At 39.7% G+C, this 15959-nt stretch overlaps 1 protein-coding gene across 1 annotated transcript in view; it reads left to right on the top strand.

The window, feature by feature from the left end:
- The window catches only part of LOC126248295 (proto-oncogene tyrosine-protein kinase ROS), a 587002-nt gene that overhangs the window by 416681 nt on the left and 154362 nt on the right, over window positions 1-15959 (top strand). The window contains exons 11-14 of the mRNA XM_049949160.1: window positions 146-462; window positions 2459-2778; window positions 5179-5379; window positions 5470-5659. Coding sequence (XP_049805117.1) covers window positions 146-462; window positions 2459-2778; window positions 5179-5379; window positions 5470-5659 — 1028 coding nt within the window. The remainder of the gene's footprint in view (window positions 1-145; window positions 463-2458; window positions 2779-5178; window positions 5380-5469; window positions 5660-15959) is intronic.

Genomic DNA, 15959 nt, shown 5'->3' with positions numbered 1-15959 from the left:
AGTGATATTTGCTATAACAAGTCCACAGATTCCTCACACTGATTGTTAAACAACATTTTTTAAAATTTTCTTAAGGCACTAATATTCCATGTAAAAATGTTATGTTCTATGCCATAATATATTATATGGATTTTTGGTTCAATAGGCATGAAGTGTACGATTTTCGCTACAACACCCAACAGCCAATGTTTCAAGATGTGGTGTCACTTGCTCGGGCAAATGGCTTATTCTACTGGACCAATGGAGTCCAAATATTTTCTGAAGAGTATCATAGAGAGACAAATAGTTATTATCATTTTGCGTTTCCTGAAGTGGATCACAGATATGTTGCTGTCTGTGTAGACTTACCATCTACACAACCAATGCCAGTTCCAGTAAATCCACCTACAAATGTTCAAGCCGTTTTAGGTACAGATATTGCAAAAGTGTCCTGGCAGGCACCACATCTGCTTGGAGGACAAGGTAAATATGTCTGTATATATTTTTTTGCAGATATTAACTCCACAGGAAGTCTGTGTTTCTGTATCTTCATTGAATTGTGTCACACATAAACATCACATTATTGTCATGATGTACTTGTTGTAAATTAAGGAAAGCAAGTAAAATATGCATTATAAAGTAAATTTTGTTTCATGTGGTACCAATATAACTGAATTTGTATTGTCAGTAGACAGTTTACCTATGAAAATATTGAAATAAAATAGAATTTTCACGTATCAGTAATACAAACTGAAAATGTTCCACTTCAGCTCTAATAATTAATATAATCACTCTGAAGACCAATAGAAATCTCATGGTGAGACCATGTTCTGTTGGGAACTGTTTTTGTTGATGTCTATGATTATAGTCTTGTCAGAGCATTTTACAACTCTTGTAAAGTTCACAGACAGGAACAGGGTTAGCCAGACATCAATAATAATATTCTGCAAGTGTTAAATAGGATGGTTATCTGAAGCCAAGGCTGGCCACTTTTTTAAGTTCCTCAGAGAAAAGCCACTCCAAATAAGTCCACTTGTACCTTGTGCATATTGAATAGGTGGTAATGTATTCTGGATTTGTTCCAGGTCACTTTCTTCAAGAACATATTTGTAGAAAAACTGAAATTCATTTACAAGCATGATTAAGTGACACTGCAGTTTAATACTGTGTGCCAACCAGGACTTGAACTAAGAACCTTGCCTTTAATGTGCAAATTCTCATAAGTTGATCACTACAAGTTCTAAGTTTGACTCCTGATCTGGTAGACAGTTTTAATGTGGCAGGAAATTTCAAATCAGCACACATTCTGCTGGGGAGTGAAAATTCTTTCTGGGAAATGACACTGCATTTGGATCTAATACAGATCTGATCAAGCCTATTTCATTATAGCTGGTAATGGGAATCACAGTTTGTTCACGAGACACATTACCTTAACTGATTCATATTTCTGGTGTACAAATGATCATGGAATGAGCACTTATCAGTCTTGCAGCTTCCTATGTTTTTGGCCTGGTTACAGCTTTCAAATTGCATACTGCAACAGGTCATTGCTGCCTGCTAGTTATCAGTTGTGTTTTTGTTCACTGTTGCACTACATAAGCACTCTGAGACAAGTCTTGGCTGTGTAAACAACCAATCTCATTATTCCAACATATGTGCTACCACACCAGTTCCACAACTGCTAAACTGCTTGACTTTGGAATGTGTCCCCATTTTTTAGTTTATATTAGTTTGAAGTAATTGCTTTCCTTCTGGATAATTTAAAATGTATTTAACATTTTCTTTTCACTCCTTAAAATATGACAAACAAAGGAAGATTTTCACAGGTAAACAACATTATCATATATCAAAATGATATTGGAAAATCCTGAGAGGAATGAGTAAAATGTGTTCATCATATTGTAGGGGACCTGAGCAGTCAGTGAGAGAATAAGCATGAACTTGATCATTTTAGCTCAGATGTAATGTTCAAATACCTGGTTATATACCTATCAAGCATGTGAACAGTAAGCTACATTTATGATTCCCCTGATTGAACTGACTAAATTGTTTAAAGCTATTTACACTACTGCTCTGAAATCATTTCACAAAAGCTGGAATACTCTGATATCCTTTGAAATTTATGTAGATGTTTTCATATGTTTCAATTTTTGTTTATTTTACTGTAACACAAACTGTCAAGCACCAACTTTAATTTTATCTGATTAACAGAAGTTCATCTCATAAAATGAGTGTAATGAACTTCAGAATTTTGTATTTTCTATTTTAAATGTATAGGTGTACAGAAATTTTTGTTGTTTTGTCACCATATTTTATGTTTGTGATGATTTCATTCACTGTTACAAGTTATCCTTGAAGAGAACAGTTATAAATATATGTTTTCTGTACTCATATTTTATTTAGAGGTGGTGCTATTTTTACCTTCCCTGAGGAAAATAGAAAACTAAATGTTTTATTGTTCTGCAATGGCTATTTACAGGGAAAGGAGCATGGCAGAACTGGTCATATGAACTCCATATTGAAGATGTAGTCCGTAATGTGACAATATTCAAGCAAGGAATTAACACTACTTCCTGTACTGTTCAAAATTTAGTGGGAAATAGCAAATACATTATCAAAACTGCAGCCTACACTAGTGCTGGAAAAGGTCCTTGGTCATCAGAGTTTAAAGGGAAGACACTGAAATCTCGCACTGATGGGAAATACCCATCGGTAATCTGGTCTGCTGCAGAGGGTTTGCTAAAATCAGATATTATGGGTGAAAATGTAGAGACTTTGGTACACAAATCAAATTTGAAGGTAAAACTTACTTCAGTGCTCTTTTACAGTAGAAGATTTCTTTAGTCATTGTATTTATTATTTCTTTACCTGTGTTACCAATATGGAGAAGTTCATATCACACATTTTCAGTGGCTGCAAATCTCATTTTGTATTTATATCATTGTGTCCCAGCAAGTTGTGATTAAGTGAAGTTGTGTGTTTGAAACCCTACCTCTTTCCTGTGCTCAGCTACTTGACGTCCATCCATAAACAACTAAACTTCATTGAAAAATGCAACTCATCAGTTCTGCAAAGTTTTCATCTTCAAACAGAGCAAATAAATAATAGTTTCTTGCTACAATAAATTATCATCTACACACAAAAAAATGTTTTGCGTCACCCTGGTTCCCAGAACTCCTGAAGACAAACATTGACTGTGGACATGTTGTCACAGACACAGTTCCTTTGACTGTTGAGATATGTCACTAAATCTGCCCAAAGATGTAAACAACCATGCATGAGTAGTGCCTATTAGATGGAGGGGGTCCGACAGCCGATCAGTTCCAGCCATTCCACCAGGAAGAAGGCACACGGCTCGTGTTGTCTGTAGTTCAACCATGCCTAGACAGTCAATACCGCGGTTTGATTGTGTCCACATTGTTACTTTGTGCCGGGAAGGGCTTTCAACAAGGGAAGTGTCCAGGCATCTCAGAGTGAACCAAAGTGATATTCTTCAGACATGGAGGAGATACAGAGAGACAGGAACTGTTGATGACATGCCTTGCTCGGGCCGCCCAAGGGCTACTACTGCAGTGGATGACCGCTACCTATAGATTATGGCTCAGACGAACCCTGACAGCAACACCACCATGTTGAATAATGCTTTTTGTGCAGCCACAGGACATCATGTTATGACTCAAACTGTGCGCAATAGGCTGCATGATGCGCAACTTCGCTCCCGACATCCATGTCGAGGTCCACCTTTGTAACCCCGACACCATGGAGCGCAGTGCAGATGGACCCAATGACATGCCGAAGGGACCACTCAGGACTGGCATCACATTCTCTTCATTGATGAGTGTCACATATGTCTCCACCCAGACAATCGTCGGAGACATGTTTGGAGGCAACTCGGTCAGGCTGAACGCCTTAGCTGCACTGTCCAGCGAGTGCAACAAGGTGGAGGTTCCCTGCTGTTTTGGGGTGGCATTATGTGGGGCCGACGTACGACACTAGTGGTCATGGAAGGTGCCATAACAGCTGTATGATACATGAATACCATCCTCCAGCTGATAGTGCTACCATATCGGCAGCATATTGGTGAGGCGTTCATCTTCATGGACAACAATTTATTCCCTGATCGTGCACGTCTTCTGAATGACTTCATTCAGGATAATGACATCACTCGATTAGAGTGGCCAGCATGTTCTCCAGACATGAACCCTATCAAACATGCCTGGGATAGATTGAAAAAGGCTGTTTATGGACGACGTGACCCACCAACCATTCTGAGGGATCTATGCCGAATAACCATTGAGGAATGGGACAATCTGGATCAACAGTGCCATAATGAACTTGTGGATAGTATGCCACAACGAATATAGGTATGCATCAGTGCCAGAGGATGTGCTACTGGGTATTAGAGGTATCGGTGTGTATGGCAGTTTGGACCACCACCTCTAAAGGTCTCGCTGTATAGTGGTACAACATGCAATGTTCAGTTTTCATGAGCAATAAAAAGGGCAGAAATGATGTTTATGTTGATCTCTATTCCAGTTTTCTGTATAGGTTCCAGAACTCTCAGAACCGAGATGATGCAAAACTTATTTTGATGTGTGTATTTGATTTACTATAAGAAACTGATACTAATAGTCTTCCCTTTGTGTATCATAGTGTGTAGTCTAGTGGTCTTATGTGTGCTGTGTGATTAGAATTCCACTGTGAAGCAAAGTAATTATACAGAGCAGGAACAATGTAACATACTAGACAGTTGTTGGTGGAGTGTAAATAATGCAAGTCATGAAGGTAATGACTTACCATATAACTGAAACACTGAGTGATTAATGGACACACAAACAAGTCTGAAAACAATCTTCAGCTTTTGAACATTGTACTTCTTCATATTTAACTAATACAAAACACACACATAGAAATGCATGGCTACATTGATCCATTAGACTATGATGTCTAGGTGCTGCAACACCTTTATCAACTAGCTCTGAAGAAGGACATTGTCTGAAAGCTCAGCAACATTTCAATCAAATGTTTTTATGTGCCTGTCAACCATGCATCACCTCAACTATACAGCAAGTGGCTATCTTTACTCCCTTCATTAGTAGAAAGATATAAACGATATACTACTTCACATACATGTGTTCTATTGTTATAGAGTTATTTTTTGCGTGATTTATATTGTTTAAAAGTTTTTCATTGTTTCAGGATGAACATGGTGAATATCACATCACAGACATTGCTTGGTATGAGGATAAACTGTACTTAGTTACAAATACAACTCATGTTTATTGGTTCAATTTAACAAGTCATAAGAGAGGAAAAATAAAGGAAATTGATTCCGTTGGGAGTATTGCTGTAGACTGGTTGGGAAAAAAGTTATACTGGTCCAGTCCTAAACAGCAGTTGGTAAGTGTTAGGAGTCACTGTATTCGTTTTAAGTAACAAGATTTGACAAAGATATCATTAATATGTGACAACGCATACATTATATTTCAGATCATTAGAGGAAACCTGAATGGTACTCACCAGGAACCATTACGAATTCTTACAGTAGCAAAGGAGCTAAATATTGATTCTGTTCGTGCATACATTTATTGGTCAACAGGTCATTCTGTTGAATGTTCCAGGCTCAATGGTGAAGACAGGCATTCGTACTATCCTGCAGAACTCTTTTCTGGAAAACAAGGTATCACCTGTATTCTTATGCTGCTGTTATTAGTGTAGGATACAATCCATGTATAGTCTCTGTAATTAAAATAAGTAATGATATATCCCTTTGTGTAGTGTGTTGGCAGTGTAAACAGTTTAGTTGCTGACAGTTCCCTGTGATAACTGCTGTTATAAACCCAGTGAAGCCGGCATATGACAAAGGGGGTGTTAAGTGTACAGTATTAAATGTGAATGTTGTATGTTTTGTTTGCCCTTTAGTATTGGTCACTGTTACCATATTAGATAGTTCTATATGTAATAATTATCAACATTACAGTGAGTACCATTACTCTTTTACCCAGTTACAGGGGAGAGTGGACTACATTATTTGATCCTGTAGCACAAAACAATGTTTCTGCTCATGAATTTCTGTGAAACAGATATCTGGTATAACCAGAATATGACTCAGAGAGTTTAGTGGGAACTTAGTAATACTCTGTGTAGTGACTGACAGCTTCCATTTTAAAAGCTCTGAGCTGACAAATAGCAGAATATGTAGACATGGTGTATCTGGTGATACCTTGAGTAGGTTTCTGTCATGCTACAACCATCTGTTATACATTCAATGACTGCTAACCTTTCCTCTTTAGTACAATGAATGGTAATGTGTATTGATATTCATTAAAATTATTAAAAAATGGCTGAGTATGTCAGTTGGCAGGTTAGAGGAAGGCAATGGCATACCATCTCCAATAGGACATTGTAGTAAAGCACGGTGGTACTCAAACCAACCTCTGGGTTGAGGACAGCTTTACTTTTTAACACACTTCGGTGTCTCATTCACTTCTATTGCCTGACACCAATACTCACTGCTTTAATTATGATATTAATACCAGCCCCAGAGGAACAAAGCCTATCTGCCAAGTATAACACTGTACTATGTCTGTGTTTCATCCAGATACTGCTCAAGTTGTTGGGATGGTTTTTCCAGCACAGTAATTAAAAACTGCACAAATTTTGTGCTTAAACTAATTACATACCTCAACAGTTGTTGCATCAGACAAGGGACGTGTTTCCCAGTGTTCTGAAGAGGATTGTTTTTAGCCCAATACATAAAAAAAATCAAAGGAGGAAGGATTTTTGAGTCAGTGGTGCTGGTACAGCTTTGTGCATTTTTCACAGAAAACAATTTCCTTGCAGAACCTCAGCATGGATTTTGAAAAGGCTGCAACACCACAATTTGCTTCAGAGTTTTTGCATAAGTCTGTAGGTATCTGACGGAAGGAAATAATAGTGTGGCCATAGTTTTAGATCTCAAAAAATCTTTTGATGTGGTCAAACATGCACACCTTTTGCAGAAACTGAGAGCATACAATGCAGTATCACAGACACATCTCTTGAACCCCTTTCCATGTACCTAAAAGCCATAAACAATGCACAGATATAAATTATCAAAATGGAGTGAGAAAAATCAACATTCAATCTATGACTGAAACAGTACTGCAATACTGGAACCATTTCTTTTTCTTGTGTATGTAAATGATATTTTACAGTCTTCTAATTCTCATATAATTGCTTATCTTATGACAGCTTTGAGCTGTTTTATAGGGACAGTGAGGAATATGTAACATTTTTTCATCATGTGGTGCATCAAAAGTGACTAGATATTTTGTAACCAAGGCCTGGAACTCTGTATTACAAAATCACAGGAAGCAGGTGACTCACACCACAGATGTGTAGAAAATATTTGTGGAATTTCAAATACAGGCAAAGGAGATTGGGATGTACCTGGATGACAATCTTTGATAGAAAATCCATGTTAACTTTGTATGCATTTGCTTAGCCAACTGTCCAAAACTGAGTGTAATAAAATGCTGAAAACAGGATATTGTGGGACAGTTTTCCCGTTTACAAGTTATGGAATAGAGCTGTGGATGTATGCCACTGATGTGCAGTTGCACAGAATGCTGGTGCTACAAAAGAGAACTGTTAGACAAATACACAGAGACCTGTTGTGATGTTCTTGTCAAAAACAAATAACTCTCTGTATACTCATTGTTTATATAGTGACGTATCATATTTTTTCCAGCCACCATAGTGACACATACAAATGTTGTGATGTGTATAACCTCAACAAAAGAAATAAGCACAGTTTTTACAGACAAAGAACCAAATTAAAAGTAACATACCTCAATGAGGTACAACAAATTGCCAGAATCGAAAAGAGCTCATACTGTGTATCAGTTTAAAACAGAATTAAAATGTTTTCATATAAATGTCTGTACTGACCAAAAGAATTCTTTTTTTGTACACATATAATGATATTTACTATACCTTTGTAAACAATATGGCATTTGCAATAGTTATCGTGTGACAACTATACACAGAAAGAAATGTAAATAAATAAACAAATTCTGTTAAGGAATATATCATATCTGTGTGGTTTGCAAAACAATGCCTCATAAACTACTGTGACAATATGCAAGCACAGACCCAGCATTTGAATGAAGAATATCAGGACTTGCTGGATAAAACACAGAAACCACTGAAAGTTAAGTTCAGGTGGCTTTATTCAACTTAAGAGCCAAATAGAACTAAATCAAATCATATTATGCTCTATATGTATTCACTGTCCTTTGCACCACACAAACATGCAAATGGAACCAATTGTTCGCAGCTTTGAGAGTCCTTTTCTAACCTAATCTAATCAAATTTTAGTAGATCACATTATCTCCAACTATTGTCAAAGAGCTTGTAAATTACCTGAATGTTACGCTTCACTACTTACATCATAATAAATAAATAAAACTGAGGAATGGCAATCACTCACTTGCCTAAGGGTGAGACATTTGAAATTGTTTTTGGAAATTTCTAAAAAACTACAAATGAAATTTAAAAAAAAATTGTAATAAAAGTAGTTTGTTTCAGAGGGGGATTTCCAGTGACACCAAATTTGAGCGCCCCCCCCCCCCACCTCTGCCCCCCTCCAGGGTCTAGGAGTGGGTCAACTTTGAAATTTCAGTAGGTACCCTCGTTTTGTATTGCAGATTCAGATATTCTGGAAAAAAACTAACTTTGTTGTTTTAAAATTGTTTCATTGTGTGATAGATGGTGCTGTAATTGACAGAAATCAAAAAGGGTTAAAAACCATTGAAAAATGGTAATATCTCAAGAAAAATACATTAGATTAGGAACTCCAGAGGTAGAAAGGAAGTTATTCTAAAATGATTATTGAGGAATCCAGTTTTTATTGCAGAAAACTTGATTCTACAGAATGTAATATGCTACTTTGTCCACATTATTAGCGTAATTTCTTCCACAGATAATGCTTGACTTTTCATAACCAGTTTGGATTCTCCACTAATTAATAATGCACATTCTGCCAATTCAATTGATTATTGGTGTTGTATCCAATTGCAAAAATTCAACAGTTTTGTAAGATGTCCCCATGAACTTCTTAACACAATAATAAGTGATGTGGATGGAATTCATGTTCATGTGCCATGCACAGAACACTTCCTTGTGGGTTTCCTGAACCTCGTGCGATGTGTCAAGGAACAATATATTGCATGCTTAAAAAAACAGTTTCTCACTAAAGATTTTAGAATAATTGTCTTTCTAACCTCCTAGGATCCTAATCTGTTGCACATTTATTGAGTATTATCATATGAACAGATACTCATCTGCATTGAGCTTCTTCCTTCATCTTGTAGACAGGGTAAACGGCTTGTCTGGCACCAAAGTCCCATAACAAACTTTAGCAAGGAGTTCGGTACTCTCTGCTATACTCCATGTCTTCCAACCCAAGATGTTAGCATCTGAAAAAGCTTCAAGCTCATCATAATCTGCATGGTTGACCCATACAACTGCCAAGATAAGCTGTGTACTGCCTCCAAAAACAGCTTGAACATCAGAAGTTAACTGCTTTCATAGTCCATGAAACACATTAGGACCTACCATCAGTTGACTGTGAAAGGCAAAGGTCCAGAGTTTGAGTCTTAGTCTGGCACAGTTTTAATCTGCCAGGAAGTTTCATATGGTCACATAATCCTTGGAAGTAATGGTACTTTACAGAGCAACCATGGGACCCATGGAATACTACAATATGACTGCCCAAATCATCACCAAACCCATGCCAGATTTCGCTCTTCAGATGTCAACTCAGCCAGAAGCTGGAAACAATGTAAACAAGATTCATCTGACCAAATGACTTTGTTCCAATGCTCCATAGCTCAGGTTTTATGGCTTTGACACCATGTTTTGTGAAGTAATGCAGATACACTTGAAAGATGTGTGCATCAGCTGTGTGTTGTCATCCGAGAGAGCGAGCCACGAAAGAGGAATACTGTGGGCTTCCACAGTGGCTGCCTGCCACTTGCGAGTTCCTATTTAAGCCCTGCCGTGCTACAGTCACACTCAGTTATCATGTTATTAGTGCTTGCATACCTTTGCCTTATCTTATTATGTACAGTGTATGTTATGGTGATTGACGTACATGCCACAGTCTAATAAAGTTTTACTAAAATTCTTTATTGTGTTGTGTGTCCAAGTTATAACACCAGTGACTACAAGTGTGGGATTGCTCTCTGCACACTTTTCAGTCTCTGGTTGATCCTCCATTGCATCTACAATGTTTGATGGTGCTACTGGTGAGTTTTTATGCCAGTTGGTTGATCAGCAAGGGGTTCTTACTGTGACGTTGCATCATCTCAGTCAACAGGAGGAGGCATTCACTATAGCACAACACAATCAGACCCAGGCTCTGCAAACACCTGCCTGTGTTTTGGCCAGTTTGGGTCTGTCTCAATCTACATTGCCTGCCTCGTCACCCATTGCAACTCCTGTTTTGCGTGTTGCTACCATGGCCTTTTAACCCCTGCCATTTCTTGCTTACAATGAGTCTTTCGAAGAATGGGAAGCCTAAGAAAAACAGTTGCAGCTGCATTTTCATGTGTTTGGTTTGACTGATGTTTCCTTATGTCATGCTTTCTTTTTTTCTCAGTTATCACCTCATATGTATCAACTCCTTTGCCAACTGGCCCCCTGCAGGATCTGTCTTTACCCTCTTTAGATGACATGTGCGACCTCCTTTCAAAATACTACTGTAAACAGTTGCACATCATTGCCACTCGAGTTGAGATCTTTTGGTGTAGCAAGAAACCAGAACATTCCTATAGTACTTGGCCAGCTGAGCTTCACAGTTTAAGCTGCCATTGTCACTTTGTCACTGATGTACATATGGAGTCATATGCTGACCAAATGGTTAATCATGCAGTCATACAGTTGGTCCCAAACCATGAGTTTCATGAGCGAGCCCTTCAATGTGGAAACACCTCCCTCTCTGACATTCTGACTATTGCACATTCATCTGAGGTTTCAAGGGCTGCAGGTACTGAAATTGAATCATGGTGTGAGGTTGCAGAAGTTCAACCCACTTCCCCCTGCCATTTGTTGGACAGTTTACAGGGGGATGGTATGGTGCCGGCAGTCCATATGCGAGCAAAACATCATGGTAGCTAGCCCAACTCACTGTGGCAGCCACAGTCACAGCAGCAACACAGCAAAGAACAGCAATGCAAGAGCTCCACACTTCCCTCTTACGCAGTGTGTTTTGTCACTCTTGATAGGCCAAATTGTCCTAATTGGTGGGCCGTTTGCCATCAGTGCAACTAATAGGCCACATTGCTCCTGTTTGTAATGCAAAATTCCAGCAGCTTATTTGGACACTGACTGGATGTCAATTGTGTATCAGCAATCTCCATTGCACCCAATAAGTTTTTTATTGATATTAAAGTTTATCGGGCAGTTTTGCACATGCAAGTTGACACTGGTGCTGCTGTGTCATTACTCAACTTGCAAACATACGTGGACTTGAGTTCTCCCTCTTTAGTGCCAATGTCACATACTTTAGTCACCCAAAATAAACAAAGCATTCTGATATTAGGTAGTTTTACAGCCCCAGTCACATATGAATCTGCAGTTCATCTGCTGACTTTTCTGGTGGTGAACAATGCATGCACTGAAAATTTGTTTGGTTTGGATGCTGTTAACCTTTTCGGGTTTACTATTTCTGATGAAGTTAATCTCATCTCTGATTAAGTGCCTTATACACAACTTGACTCTTTATGCTCTGAGTTTTCTGCCCTGTTTTCTGCAGGCTTGGGTTGTGCCAATAATTTCAGAGCCCACATCACTGTGGAACCCTTGGCTGGACATGATTTCTTTTGGACTTCACCAATGCCAGTGGCGCTCTGTGACCAAGTCAAGGTGGAGCATGAGTGTCTCATGGCCTCCGGGCTCAACCAACTGATCGGATCCAGTGAATGGGCTATGCCCTTAGTCACTTTCAAGAAGCTGTTGGGATGGTTAAGCCTGTGTGGTGATTTCAAAGTTTCTGTCAATGCTCAGTCTATCATTGACATGTATCCCTTGCTGCGCCCTTATGAATTTTCCAATATCAATCTCTGATGCCTATTTGTAGCATCCCATTGACGCTGACTCTCAATGGCTCCTGGTCATTAACATGCCATTTGGCTTGTATCGATGCTTGCATTTAATATTCGGCATGGCCAGTGCCCTTGTTATTTTTCAATGGTTTCTCGAACAACTCATGAGGTCTGTGCCTGGCTGTGCTAACTCTCTTGATGATATTGTGGTCTCCAGCTCCTCCACTTCTGAATATCTCAACAACATACATACACTCTGTTTGGTTTCATCAGAATGTCCCTGCCATTGTTGCTCTTCCACATCCTACATTGGTCAAGGAACTCCAGGTTTCTTGGGTAAGATTGCTTATTATGATCAGTTTTTGTGGGGGATGTGTCAGTTGCACAACTGTTACATGTCTTGGTGCAAAAGGGGACATCTTTCCACTGGTTGCCGGCAGATAATAATAATGCTGTGTGGCTAGGGCCTCCCGTCGGGTAGACGGTTCACCTGGTGCAAGTCATTCGAGTTGACGCCACTTCAGCGACTTGCGTGTCAATGGGGATGAAATGATGATGATAAGGACAACACAACACCCAGTCCCTGAGTGGAGAAAATCTCCGACCCAGCCGGGAATCGAACCCGGGCTGTTAGGTATGACAATCCATCGCACTGACCACTCAGCTACCAGGGGCGGACTGCAGGCAGGTGAAATGGCGTGTTCCAAACTGAAGTCTGCGCTACAAGCTACACCTTGCCTTGTAAACTACCAACAGGATCATCATTTAGTATTGGCAACAGGTGTGTCCCAGCTTGGGCTGGGAGTGATATTAGCTCATAAATATTCTGATGTCTCCAAGCAACCTGTTGCATACGTGTCAAAGACACTTAATCTGGCTCAGACCAAATATTCACCAATAGAGAAGGAAGCCCTCGCCATTGTTTATGCCTTAAAGACGTTTTATGTTTTCCTGTGTGATGTAAAATTCCATCTCATCTTAGGTCACAGGTCATTAATTTTGCTGTTTAACTCCTCAACGTCATTGCCAGACAGACCAGCACATTGCCTTCAACGATGGCACTGTTCCTCTCTCAGTACAACTATGAGATTCTCTTCTCCCCATGGCTAAACATGCGAATGCTATCCTGTCTTCCAGGTAGTAGAGACCCAGTTTTTGATTGGGAGTAGTTACTCTGTTTCTATGTTGATGCATGTGCCCAATGAACTTTAGATGGTTTTCCAGTCACTAGTTCTCAGGTAATGCAGGTTAATGCTACTGATCTGATATTATGGAAAGTGATTCATTGTGTGCAACATGGCTGGCCTGAGGAGCCTCCATTGTGGGCATCTGCCCCCTCGATAACTACTATGTGTTTCGGCATCATTTCTCTGTCATGATGGTGTTCTATTCCTTGATACGGACCATTCAGCTCCTTGTGTAGTCGTTCCCATCCTGAGAGATCCTGCTATTGGTACACGCCAATCACTGAGGGGGGGGGGGGGCTGTAATTTTTTTTTTTTTTTTGGGGTTGGTTTGGATGCCAACATCACTCATTTGGTAATGTCATGTTCTCAATGCACATTGCAGCAAGCTGCCCTGCAGGCAATGTTGTCTCCATGGCCACAACCTTCGCAGACCTGGGGCCGTCTCCATTTCAGTTTCACGGGCCCTTTTCTTAATGCATACTGACTAATAGTAATTGATGCATTCTCTCAGTTCCTATATGTTGTTCATTGCCCATCAGCTTTGTCCTCTGCCACCGTGGCAGTCCTGTTGAAATATTTTTCCATCAAAGGGCTTCCGGCAATGTTGGTCTCTGATAACAGCCCTCGGTTTGTGTCTCAGGATTTTCCCTCCTTCTGCAATGCCCACGGGCTTCACCTTGTTTTTGCCCTGATGTTCCATCAGCAGTTCAATGGTGAGGCCAAAAGGTTAGTTTGAATATTCAAAATGCAAATGAAGAAGTATGTGATTCAATTGCTATCTGACATTACCTTGGATCAATTTCCATCTTCTTATCGGTTCATGCTGTTCGGCAACAACAGTCCTGCTGAACTATTCCATGGGTATCAATCCTGGATGCTCCTGCATCTCCTGTGGCCTGGACAGGGCTGCCAACCCTACAGCTGTCATCCCATTTTAAGCCCGGTGGTGTCCTTCTGGGAATGCAGGTTTATTTGTTGCCTACAGTGAATTCTCACTGTCATCTGTCCAAGCCCTGGACCTGATGTGGATATGGAGCTCGTGCTGACTTCACACATCCCGCCATATGGGTTGACATAAGAAGGCGGACTGCGATGCTGCCTATGCCCCGAGTACTTCTGACAATGTGCCCCAGTATCAGCACGTCATCTCAGTCAGAGCCTCACAGAGGAAGATGCCATGGACATCTCACAAATCCGAGCTGTTCCCCAAGGGAAGAGGGATGAAGTAATGTGCACACACTTAAAAGCCATGTGCGGTAGCAGAGTGTTGTCATCCATGAGAGTGCATCACAAAAGAGCAATCCTGGGAACTTCAGATAGAGCCTGCCATGGGCCAGTGCCTATTTAAACCCTGCCATGCTATGCTCAATCTCAGTTATCATGTTATTATTGCTTGCAGGCATTTGCCTTATCTTATTGTGTTCATTTTATTTTATTGTGATCAGCGTACGTGCCACAGTCTAATAAATATTCTTTTTTATGTTGTGTGTCCAAGTTATGACATTTGCATTACTGATGAGTGGTTTTGATATTCATGCTCACTCTGCATTTTCCTGCTCATGGATTTCTGTGTATGTTGTTGACAGGATTCTTGAGTTTTGCAGTGACTTTTGCAGCTGTCGTGCTCTCATTTTTTGTTATAGTCATCTTCAGTGACTCTCATGATCACTCAACACACATTTTTGTCCACATTGTTACTTAGCAGTTGATGTTTTTCCACTTGTTTGTATGTGGTATAAATCTTTGATGTAGTGCCTCTCGAAACAGCAAACACTTCAGCTACCCAGCTACCCTCTTTATGGAAGCACCTACCATACAAGCACCAACAATTTGCCCACATTCAAGTTCATTTAGCTCTGACATAATGCACTCACAGCTATGGAATACACTTTTCTGACCATGACTGGCACTGACACGTGCAGTGTATTGGGCATTGCACAGGAGCCATTCATGATCAAATACAATAGCACCAGCATCTGCACTTATGTTCAAATCATATATTGCTCATAGAGTTTCAGTATTTTTGTTCAACTCCTATATACTGCAGTCTCATTGATTTTTGGCTTCAAAAGCCATTTCTTTATGACCCTGTTAGGAATGCTTTCAATGGCTACTGACTGTTTATTTTTATTTCATTCATAGCTTTCGCTGTTTCCAGTCTGAGTACATAGGTAACAAACACTGACTGGTGTTTTTGTTTTTCCAACTAGTTGCATGTTTTTGTTGAATGTTCATGTGTATTGTATACAATGCAAGAAAATTCTAACAAATTAGTTGAAGCTCCGTGATCCAGAAGTAGTCGAGCAGCTTTATGTATTTGTACAAAAGGTCTTTCACAAGAAAGAAACTCCTTTCATCTTTGAATCACTGCCATCACACACAAAAAAAGTTAAGAAAATGATCAGGTTTGTATAAAATACTTCTAGAAAATAAGATGTGATTGGCAGGAAATGCTATAATATTTCTACAAAAATAGCAAGGCTATCAAGAGAGTTTCTTTGTGGCACACATTTCAACAAAGAAAAGCCACTGCTCAGAAACTGGCATTACCCCCACCCTCACCCCTCCCCAAAGAATTTCATCTTACATATATGAATTAGTCAAGTCATTTGGCTGTGCCCCCTACTGACAGGCATGCATTCCTAAGATGCACTACTGCTGTTGATGCACTGATTCCACAAAATTTACACATTAATTTAAGATG

Source organism: Schistocerca nitens, chromosome 3, assembly GCF_023898315.1.
Source record: "Schistocerca nitens isolate TAMUIC-IGC-003100 chromosome 3, iqSchNite1.1, whole genome shotgun sequence".
In the NCBI taxonomy this organism is placed as follows: Eukaryota; Metazoa; Arthropoda; class Insecta; order Orthoptera; family Acrididae; genus Schistocerca; species Schistocerca nitens.
Note: the sequence above shows the minus strand (reverse complement) of the source record. Positions and strands in the feature narration are given on the sequence as shown.